This window comes from Leuresthes tenuis, unplaced genomic scaffold (genome assembly GCF_036924035.1).
Source record: "Leuresthes tenuis unplaced genomic scaffold, fLeuTen1.0.hap1 SCAF_2, whole genome shotgun sequence".
Classification (NCBI taxonomy): Eukaryota; Metazoa; Chordata; class Actinopteri; order Atheriniformes; family Atherinopsidae; genus Leuresthes; species Leuresthes tenuis.
Window position 1 is genome coordinate 14,855,098 of NW_027325356.1, and position 12,196 is coordinate 14,867,293.

Sequence of the window (12,196 nt, forward strand, 5' to 3'; positions counted from 1 at the left end):
TATCTGCCTCTGCTCCCAGCTACTTAAAGACCTGACAGTGAACTCAATCTAATGCATTAGGTCAGCCACTTCACGATAACAACTTAGTACACCCACAGCATGCCATTATCAGGTAACTCATAATGCAGAGCTGTGTGTGTAGATAATGTGTGTGATGTGTGTGTTTATGTTAAAGGCCTACTGTACAGATCCCTTTGAGACATATTCTCTGTTATCTTCCGTGAATTTAGATTTTTGCATGATTCATTGCATTAAAACTTATGTCAATAAGTGCATTAAATGTTCAGCTGCCTCTTCCTAACTAAGAAGAGTCTTTCAGTATATGATATGTTATCTGATATTCCATTTAGAGCATTTAGGGTCAAATTGGTAAAAGTCAATCAATAGGCCGGTATTAGCTGGTAGTATTAAGAGTTGAAAGCTCCGAAATATTGTGTCAGGTACTCTGGTCTTACTGACACTAAAAGCTCTAATGTGAGCAAGAAAAAAAAACTTGTTTATCGAGCTGTATAGAGTCTTTTGGTGCACAGACAACAATCCTGCAAGGACACAGTAATTTGTTTACATCCTAGGATTCATGGAAGTGAATCCTGTGTGGGAACATGTGATTTTTCTATAACGTGAACTGAAGGCCAAAGATATACATTTTCAAAGAGTAAATAAACCATGCTGCCTACTGTTGTTAGGAGGTGGCAGAGTTGGCCAAAATGCTGGTAACAAACAGCTGATTGGTCACTCTACAAAATTTTGAGGACCCATACAAATTCATTGGCCTGGACTATATATAATAGAAAACAAATAGATGTTATCGTGTCTATACTTTTGTGTCAGTGATGTTTGGCCAGGTTTATTCTACAGCAGAAGAATCATCTGATGTTCTAGATCAGTTGTGAGAGTGGAATCATAAGTAGGTTTGCTCTGTCAGAACTGCTTTGCATTTGGTGTTCCCATCTGCCCTAATGTGCATCAAGTCTCATCTAAAAACGCAAAAAACATCTCAAGGGAGTACTTTTTGAAAAAATAAATATTTTACTTTTTCTAATGCAGACAAAACTTTTAAATGCATGTCAAAAAGCATTAATAATGCCAGACTAGTTTAAATAACACTATACACCCTCACAGCCCAACTCTGCTTTCCCTTCTGGCCTCTAAGGTGTGATGCTACTTTTGAACGTGTATTCACTAACAAAATCAACCAGACTGAGCTGATCATTTTTATTGACACAACCATGTGAGTCCTGCCAGGCCTGTCAAGAATTTGGTGCGACTCCAATTACTGCGTGAGTCCCTTATGGCAGCCACAGTCGAATCCTCCAAGTGTGTGTTTGGCAACATGCTTCGAATGAAATCCTTCCTTCCTCACCAAGCTCTGTGCCACTAATGGCTGTTCAATCTCCTTTTCTCACAGCCTTTCCTGTTGGTTTAGTATCAGTTGTCCCAACTTTTTTAGACTATTGCCAGCCGTGGAAGCAAAGTGGACTCGGTTATTGCTACACTAAGAACTTAAACTCATTAAATAATTACAATTTTAATTAATTTTAATTTTGAATAAAATATTATTAATCCATGTCATTTCTATCTATTCATTTAATTTATTGAATTAAAAAAAGGATTCAGTTTCTTAACCATCATGTTTTCATTTCCCAAAACATTTCTTTTTGTGGTTGAAGATATCTAAAGAATGAAGTGAATTATCACTCACTGAGTGAATTATCACTCAGTGGGCTGATCTGCTAAATCAGAGAGGACCTCACAATTATCGATAAGTTAAAGGCAGGGTGTTGTATAATATTGTACGTTGCCTTTCTCATGAAAACGCAGCAGAGAGACAATTTGGTCACATCAACAAAGAATGACAGATTTCAAACAACAATGTGCCTTGCAGAGTTCACAAAATGGTCCTACTCCCCTACATGCTTACTGTAAGTCCTGATAATGACAGGAATTTGTTTGGCGGTTGTTATTGACTGTATGTGCATACATTGCAGGAACTGTACATCCTGTGGATTGATTTTTGTATTGAGCCAACACTGCATTGAGTAGCTTTTAGAACAAGGCACCTACTTAGTGTACCAAATTTTCAGAAGCAACTACAGTTAGCTGACACTCAGTTGATTATTTTGGGCAGAGTGGCAGTGATAGAAAGTTCCCCTCTAACACTGACCGCATTATTCATCTGGTACTTCTGCAAACGGAAATATCTGGGATTGACAGATACACCAATGCACTGCTGCAGTTATTGAACTGAGTCTCTCGCTGCCTTGCTGTCATGCTCACGTTGCATCAGTGAATGTTCTGCTGAAAACATATCTGGCATGAGAATTGAAGTTACACAGTTCAACAATGTTGAAGGTAATTTAGCCCACATCTGGGTAGCAATGAAAATATTCAATATATTTTTTATTTATTCATTATTATTATAATTATCAAAACATATTTCAAATAAGACAAGTTAAAGTATTCCAGCTGCACCGGAGTATGACTGACAGTTCTTTTCATTTTCGGTTTTAAACTTTTAAGATTTAAATTTGAAAATGTATCATTTTGTGGTCTCACATACTTGCTCCATTGCAAGCACTGACTACGCAGAATAATACATTATCATGCATGTTTATTGTACTTGACATCAAAGCAGTTACAGTACACAGTGAAATAAATTGTGTCCTTTTAACACCAACTTACACTCAAATTCAGCCATAAAAACATTTACACACTGCTCCAACGGAGTCTGCATAATTATGTTGAATATAATAGGAAAGAGAAGCTTTGTTCATGTAATATGCATTGTGTGTGCATTAATTGTAAGAGATGAGTTGATCATTTTGAAACTATATTCTTTTTTCATTGGGTCCATATACTCTCTCTTTCACACACACTCACTTCTTTTGGTCCATTTTATAGTGTGTGGGAGACCGATGACATAAATAAATTGCTGGATTTGGAGTATGCAGAAACACACATACACTCAGACACTGTATGGACCTAGAAACACACACCGGATCAATGAGGTGCTGAAGTGTGACTCAGTGGAATATACTGTGGCTTCTCCTACTGCAGGTTAAAATCTCTGTTTCCCTGTCTGCATCTGTGAGCTTCCCTTGTTAGGTCAGCAGACATGTGTGTGTGTCTGTGTGCGTTTATACGTTTCTAAGTGCCATGCAAGGAGGAAGTGGAACAGTACGAAAGATGCAGACAGAGAAAGTAATGGGAATGACATATTTCAAGGGGGGAGAGAAGCTGAATGATAAGAGTGACAAGTTCATCTTTCTGTCTTGATGTGTGTGTGTGGGTGTGTGTGTGTGTGTGTGTGTGTGACTGCTGGTGCATGTATATGTCTGTGCCACACATATGCTTTAAAAAATTTCAGTCATACACTGTTTTCATTTGTGTCACCATCAGATTGTCAAATACACCACAACAAAAAAAAGATGTTTGAAAGAAGGGGAGATGCAGGGAGACAGAGTGATGTGTGTCAGAGAAACTTGGATTGACAGTGTGTGCACTGGGCTGAGGTGTCCTATTCCAATAAAGTGTGTGAGGTTCACTTTTATCTTATTCTCTGTTAATGGAGCTCTTTTATGACTAACAAAACAAATTGACATAATGTGTGTGTGTATGAAGTATGCATTGTGTCAATAGAATATTGATGATTGCATAAGCTCATGTGGTCTCATTACTACCTGGTGTGTGAATACACAAGTACAGTGCATCTGCATAGTTAGGTTGGTAATGTACATAAATTATTCATATATTTAATTTAATGTATAACTCTAATTCATCATGAATATTTCTAATCTCTCATATGTATGATAATGGGATGCGTGTTTGCCCAGGAGTGTGGCTGTCTGTGACAGAGTCTCAGAATAAAGAAAGAGTCTGGGTGTAATTATCATGGGAAGTCAGGTCAGCTTCTAGCTGCACCACTTCAGCGATGCTCACGCAACTTTCTTGTTTGGTAGATATGGAGAGGATGTTTAAAGAAGCAAAAACTGTAAGAAAGGCGTGAAGAAAGAGAAAACAGAAACAGATGGTACAATGAAGAAGTAGTACAAGCATATACATGTCTTAATAATATGCCAAGTTGCAAAGACAACAGTATACGTTGGGGGTGTGATGTCTAACACTTTGCATTTAGAATTTTAAAAATTTCATCTTTTTAAAGTTGCCAAACACCACGGGGCAAAAAGGCACATATATGCCTGCTATTTTTCATTTTAAGCATTAGATTTATGTGCATGGAAATGCAATCTAAGTGACAGCCAATTTTAAACCTACCTTTAATTCTATCTTCTGGGTATGCAAAAGGGCATTCCCCAGTGTTACAGACAGGATGCTACAACACTTTTAGAGGCAATGAGACTGCATATAAGTTAATGTGAACCACAATTTCCGCTAAGACTTGTCAAAACAACGTCCAATTTGTTTAGTTTTAGAAAAGGGACAAGAGAAGAGAAATCACAAAGATTACGCTGAACATAAACACATAGGTATCTTGATGAAAAAGGTTAATAGGCCAAAAAAAGAGGGAAATTAAGATTTGCTTGAGATAATCTTTTGACTTTTTTCAAAATAGACTTGCAAACACCCTTTATGATTAAGTAATGACTTAACTCTCAAGACTAATCGCATTACAAGTTTCTGTTTGTGCCCAACTTTTTATTTCATGTTTTCTAATCCGGTTAGAAATCAGCTCCTTGGCAGTAACTCAAGGAGGCAAGATGTATATATGTGCCGCATGCACCATATTTATTTAAACTAAGAAGTTTAAGTCATTCAAAAAGTATGGGATGATATTAGTAACATTAGCATTAGCTAAGTAAACAATTAGAAGTATGTTTAAATCAGTGTTGATTGAAGCCCAGATATTGATTAATAATCATTGTGTGTTGCATGAGGCATACAATTAGAGAAAGTTTCTAAATTTACTTCTGAATGAGGACCACACTATCAAATAAGCTTTATGGAAGAGTCCATGCAGCAAGGACTACTTTAATATTCAAATGTTCATGCAGTATACTTTACTTGCCCTTTATTTTCTAAGAAACATTTAGTTTAACCTGAAATTCTAAAGCGTCATATCGTAGAAAGGCACTTTTTTCTGTGCTTCAGGGCATACATGTGGGTGTCACTACTAATTCAACAATACTGACATTTTGTTTTTTCAATCCCTGTGAGCTGTTCAAAATTGGAGGGAAACGAACATCACTGTACAAGGATATCCAACCTAACGTCAACTTCAGATTATACTTAATTATTGTATTGCAGAAGTTGTAAGTTGAAACTCTTTTTCTTTGATATCACATCACAAGCCATCAGTTACAGAGTTCACTTAAGAAATAAATGAGCCAATGATGGTCAACCAGTGCTTTTATTTAATGTGTTATATTCCATCAAGGAAATCTGATTTTCAGATCGAATTGTTTTTTATTCTTTTCATTATAATTTATATATAATGTATAAAAAATATTAAAAAATGATATAATTATCATTTTTCTATCGGTTTCATTTGTGGTCTGATTTCTGTTTATTGACTATTTATTGGATCCTGTTTCATACCATGATAATATGCTCGGGGGTTATTAAGAGATGCAGATGTCAAAAGTGGCAAACCCTGAGGAAAAGAGATTTGGAGTGGAGTGCAGTGGGTCTCGCTAAGCCCCTAACATGATTGTTTGAAAAGAAGTGTAAATTAATGAAAGAAAAGAGTCACTATGCTATCTTACAGACATTTCATTAATAAATCAGGAAACTGTCATCTTGTAAAGGGTTAGGGGCCATCATTGTCTACTTTAAAGCTGTTCTGTCCAACATAGTAATTTAGTAGTTTGTAATTTCATGCAGGAAACGGCCAAAAATTGTGTCGAGGCCAGAGCCCCGTTGTCTTTATCTTGGTTCAGAATTAATCAGTTTACGAAAGTTAAGCAATACAGCATTCAAATATGTTAAACTGAAGTGAGACAAAAAATTCAACTTGTCCTCAGTCAGAAGACATCATGAGGGAACGGAGGAGGGACCTGTGAGGTGTTTACTGAACAGCTTAGTGGTCTCTGATTCCTCACAAGATGTCAGATTTATTTCTGACTACTGCACACCTTTTCCTCTTCCAGAGGCATTATTTTTTGTTCACTGGGACATCACAGCATCTGTTGCTTCTTAATAGGTTGTGCAAATCTACTGCTGATGTTTTGTGTGTGAAGCTTTGATAAATATCATCCTCTCTGAGGATACTTCCTCACATAGGGGTAGGGGTAGATAGTGTAGTGGTAAGATTGCCACCTGGGTTCAAATCTCCTGCGTAAAAGGTACTACCTCCAGTAGGCGTCCCTTGGCAAGACCCCCTTACCCTAACTGCTTACCAGTGTAAGTCGCTTCAGATAAAAGTATCTGCTAAATGCATAAACATAAACATGCATGAGTGAAGATAACTAAATTAATGAATGAGGTACACTGATGGCAGAAAATGTGAGCTTTATATGTCTGTGAGCCAAGTTAAAATAATGTTGTTTGCAATAAGTAACAAATGATTGAACAAATCTGTCTCTATTGATGCAAAAGGTGAAATTATACCATATTAATTCTATCCTGCAAATTAAAGATGTCAGTTAAGAAACTTTAAGGGATGCCGGTTGTGATGTGGAGAAACGGAGTATAAAGACAGCTTGATGAAAAAATGGAGGACCTGTCAACGCTGTTAATTCCTACTCAGAGAAACCCCCGCAGTGTGGTCGAAACTAAATTAAGGAGTGTAAATTGGGATTTCACAGCCTGTTGGTGAGTCATTTCATGCAGACCGGGAAATACACATAGGAATGGAAAGACTGTTAATGCAAGCACATATATTAGTCTGACACTATATACATATTGGACATATTAGCATTAAAGGGGAACTCCGGTATTTTTTTAAATCTATACCTTATTTCTGGCATGAAATACGTTTATCTACTCACCGAGAACAGTTTGGCGAAAGTTGGCGTCCTTCAGAAGCTATTTAGAGAATTCGCGTTTGGCGTATATCCATATAACAGAGTGAACGGGGCAGGGACGATGCAGCCTCTAAATAAGGCAATATCTCTTTATTTCCCCAATACTTTAAGATGAATGAATGAACAAACACGTACTATATTTCTGTTAGCACATAGCTACTGTTACGTGGCTACTTGCAGCTATAGGAGAGCTAACGGAGAGAATTCTACATACACCTCTACTGGGACCACTTCATCCACATGCATTGCTGCTGCACAGCTCATTCACTCCGGTAACAACGTCCATCTTACTCAAAGTCGTCTTCACATTGTCAACATTTGATAAATATCCTGCCATGTTGCACAAAACTAGCAGTAGCAAATTCCATGTGAAGTTACAGTTACTGTCACAGAGAAAGGAGTAAATAAACTGTGCTCAGGGGGGCGTGTGGATGAAGTGGTCCCAGTAGAGGTGTGTGTAGAATTCCCTCCGTTAGCTCTCCTTTAGCCGCAAGTAGCCACATAACAGCACCTATGAGCTAACAGGGCTATAGTACACGTTCCTTCATTCATTCGTCTTGGTGAAATAAAGACAGATGATGCCTTATTTAGAGGCTGCATCGTCCCTGCCCTGTTCACTCCGTTATATGGATATACGCTGATTTCTAAATAGCTTCCTAAGGACGCCGACTTTTGCCAAACTGCTCTCGGTGAGTAGATAAACATATTTTATGCCAGAAATAAGGTCTAGGTTTAAAAAAATACCGGAGTTCCCCTATAAGCCAGATAAATATGCACCGTCTCACATCAGGAAACACTTCACAATTTAAAATACAAGCTGAAGCAAAGTTGCAGCCATGTACTCAGCCTGACACCAAGGAATGCCAGTCCACATGAACTGATCTGAGTTCTCTTGTATTCGCCTCAGTGTCTGCTTGTCTCCCCTGAGACCCCTGCATCATTTTTGCATGTGCTAAAAAGAGAGTGTCAAGGTGTTAAAAGGATGAGCTGTAGAAAAAGTTGTAGAAATAGATGGGTTGTGAAATTGTGATAGTATAACAATTTAATGTACTTGCACTCTATCTAATAGTCAAGAGGACCAGAGAGATTTGCTGTTTTTCTTTAATTTGCATCACAATTCTCTTTTGCACTCTCATCTCCTTGCCCACTTTGACTCCCTGCGTTCTTTTTTTCTGTCTCTTTGTGGGCGCTTTTCTAAAGCTCACATACAAAATCGTGGAGGTAAACACCCTGAAATTAAATCAAAGTCTAGCAAAGTCTGAGAAATCCTATACCGCCATTTAATGCAGCTCATTATTTTAACACAGCCAGCATAACAACTTGCAGCAACCATTTATCAGTGCTATTTTAGCTGAAACGCTTCATCCAGCAGTAAATGCCATTAACTTTGCACTTATAACTTAGTACCTCTGAGCAGGAAAAATTGGAAAGTGGGAGCATGAAATGAAAGAGTGGGTAAGAGAAGCTCGGAGGAAAAAAAGAGACATGCTTGCAGAAAGAGTTGAAAAATAGAAGAGAAAAAAAAGTGAAGCGAACATTTTTAAAAGAGCCTAAGCATGCAATCTCGGACCTGTGCTTATTTTCTGTCTCCTTTAAAAGTCTTACTTAATAAGGTAAGCAGCCAACTTGCAACGTGGGCGGGGAATTAGCTATTCATCCGCAGAGAAGCAAGCTGCCAGACCTACATTCTCTCTGTTTCAGTGCCTCTCTCACACACTTTCAGAAACACCCCAGGATGCTGTGTATAATTCATTATTATCCTTCTGTCTTATGACTCAAGCCCAGTGATCTATAATGCATAAGTAACAAAACAAGAAGGTGATCTCAAGTTGTTCACCTATTTTCCGATGAGGTTCTGCTTGTCATATCATTGGATCATGACAGGGCTCCAAAAGCTGGAGTTGGTCTCGGATCTGCAATGTCTTGGTATGTAATGGATCTATACATTTTATCTGCCCGACACCTAGTTGGTCTCCAACTGAATCTGAGAGGAGGGTAAATTTATGTTTTCAGACAATATCCGGGTACACGCTTGTTCTAAATTCCTAGCAAGTGAGTGCGAGACCAATTTTACAACCATAGTATGGTTGTGAAAATAAACTATAAACATCAATGGAAAATCAATTATCTGAGGACAGGCTGAAACATGAAAATGTTCAATGGTAAAGTGGGCTTAAATGATAGGCATCTGCAGCGACCTCTTCAGTTTCAGTTACAACAATTAGAATGAAATACCATTGCCTGTCTGGCACTTGATTCCAGACAGCACAGAAATAGTATGTGAAAAGTTTCAAACGATTTTTGGTACTGTAACCTTCTGTGAACACAAGAGCAGCCCTTTAGGGTCCTGGTAAATGAAAAATGAGGCCTCCATTTGATACAACTGAGTGATGAAAGCTCAAAATTTAAGAGGATGTGATGGGTGTACTGAGGACGCAACAAAGACGAGAAAATATTATAGGTAGAAATCAATTTGTAATGAATATCCGTGTTTTCTTTACCTACGCTATTGGAATCATTTTGGTCTTTGCTTTCTTTTTAATAAGCTTGGTCATTAAAAAAAGAGCCTTTTTATTGTGAACATGTTTCAGATCATAAATTCTGAGTAAGAGTTATCAGGGTGTTTACCGTATTTTGCACACTATAAAGCTCACCTGATTATAATGCGCACCCTCAGTTATGGGGTCCATTTCTGTACTTAACCCATACATAAGGCGCACCTGATTATAAGGCGTATTTATTACCCAATGTTCTCTTATTGGTTTATCGCTACCAGCACACGTAGTGTATGTATTACGTCCCTGTGTCAGCGGGAAATGATCCGATGGTCAAGGACAACATTGGTCGTTTTTACACGTATAAACTGCACATCGGTCTGCATCACCCATCTCAGACTGAAGAACAGGCCCTCACTGGGACATGGGCAAAAGCATTAATGATAACACGATTCAATCGCTAAGTACGGGCTCGATACAATCTTCGCCCTATTCAGAGTGAATGGCTGGGATCCGCCTAACCCTGGATTTACACCGAACGCCAAGCGAGCGACGGAAGTGGCCAGTTGCCATTCTTTTCCAATGTACGAGAGCGAAGAGACGCAGCAAAAGTGAACGTGGTGGTGAGTGATGCGGAGGGGGTTTAATGCCCCGATGAATGCTAGGCGCTCCCCGCGGTAAATTCAAAATGGTACCCGTGACAGATTTTGGAATCCGGTGCACACAAAGCGCACTGGATTATATGGTGCACGGCCATTTTTTGTGAAAATTTAAGGCTTTTAGGTGCGCCTTATGGTGCGGAAAATACGGTAACTATTTTAATTCAAAACTGGAATTATAAAACAAATGAAAACTATGAGCCTGACAAAATGAACAGAAGAAAAAAGGACCTCTCTGGTATTGATTGGGTACGCATTCTTGACACTCTCAAAGCCCTTAAAGCCCCATGTTTACTGAGCATGCAATATTAACAGCATATAGACTTGTGAGTATGTGTGTTTGCTTGCACAATCTGTGAACCTGTCTCCTCAAGGTGTGTCTTACAAACGAATACATGTGACCAGTGTTTCCTCTTTTCCTCTCTGCACGAGTATGTGTGTGTGTGTTTAATCTGCAGAACAACCTCCATCATTTTCTAAGTTTTGGTTACATGTAATTAACTCCTTTTTCCACCTGCCTGCAGCGATTCCCAGCCCGCATCTTCCCAGCATCTCCTTCTGTGTCCATTCACCTGCTCCCTTCCCTGGATTAACTCAGGACGGATTATCTCTGTCAGTTTCCTCCCTGCTCTGTTCACTGCCTCTAAGTTCAGCCTGCCATTTGCTCTCCAGCCACCAATTAAAACCAATGCTCTAAACTGCTGATGAAATGGCACAAGCACTTTGTCTCAGTCCTCAGTATCTGCTTTCGGCTTACCAGTCCCCAGCACTGACAACTTGGTTTAAACCAATTAGTGTCAATGGAGTATGTATTTAATAAAAAGTGGGTTTATATTTGTCAAACCATGCTGCCATCATGTAAATAATATTAATATAATTATATATGTCTGAAGAAGTATACGCAGCTCTATGTGTGAAATATGCCAAAAGTGTACTTCTTGTGAGTCAAGTAATTGTCTGGGAGCACTGCACCTTTTGGACATTTAGCCAGAAGCCTATAATACGGTCTGTAGCCTCTGGGTCTCTCTGTGTCCACTGTAGGTTGTAGGAGTAGTTGTTTCCCTTCAGAATGCGTACAGGGTTGGGTGTGTCAAAGTAAAACTCAGCATTGTACGGCTTTGCTGTAGGAGAAAGGAGAAGGAAGTAAAAAAAATAAAAATTCAGATAAAAAACACTAGAGTAAAACAGCAGACCATATTGAAAATGTAGGAATAGATAATGTCTTTTCATAAATGGACAAGAATAAAATGTTCATCTCTTTTCACTTACCAGAGACATTAAATGTGCATGTTGACGTTCCTGCACTGTTGCTGATTCGGCATTCATATGAGCCATTATTGTTGGGTTCCAGTTTGAACTTTCGCTCTGGCGTTTCCTTCAGGTCAGGCATTGACATTCGAATGAATTCACCATTGCGTAGCCAGCGAATATCTGTTAGTCGAGGAGGGTTTGACCGCTGGACCGTACACCTCAGGGTCACTATCTGATAGTTCCTTGAACGCACATCCTGAAAGACCGGGTCCAGAATGGGGGGATCTGTAAAGACAAACGACCCGCTACTTTTGGTCTATGCAAATCATTTCTTCATTCAGTTTTTTGACACTGTTAAAGTGGTCATGCAAACTAATAACCGTTTTAGAAGTGCAATAAATAAATAAATAAATATTTTTGACTATTCATTTATTTCATGTATTTATTTATTTATTTATTTATTTATCTATTTGTCCAAATCAGAAATTTGAATTTTATCAGAGCACTGGAAAATATAGGATTTGACAAATCATCCAGCTCAGAACAACAAATGTGTAAAAAAGGATCAAGTAGTACAAGGTGCAATCCAATCCCTGCTGCTAACCTCTCCTAACCAGCAGTAATTAACCTGTCAGAAGTGATGTGTGGTTCTGCGGTTAATGACTTACTAGCTACTGTTGCCCTGGGGTCAGCTCAGACACAGCGCAGCCAAATTACTCTGCCACAAATCACAGGCCAGCTAGTTCACCCCCGGCTAATCATGTAGATAGACAAGATGCTAATGGTGGTACCGCCCTAAAAATTGGTG

The 12,196-nt window shown here is 38.7% G+C and overlaps 1 protein-coding gene across 2 annotated transcripts in view; it reads right to left on the bottom strand.

The window, feature by feature from the left end:
- LOC140301726 (MAM domain-containing glycosylphosphatidylinositol anchor protein 1) overlaps positions 1-12,196 on the bottom strand; it is a 183,489-nt gene that overhangs the window by 37,710 nt on the left and 133,583 nt on the right. For both annotated transcript variants that reach the window (XM_072380324.1, XM_072380323.1), the window contains exons 10-11: positions 11,407-11,673; positions 11,110-11,258 (exon numbers count right to left, since the gene is read on the bottom strand). In XM_072380324.1, coding sequence (XP_072236425.1) covers positions 11,110-11,258; positions 11,407-11,673 — 416 coding nt within the window. The remainder of the gene's footprint in view (positions 1-11,109; positions 11,259-11,406; positions 11,674-12,196) is intronic.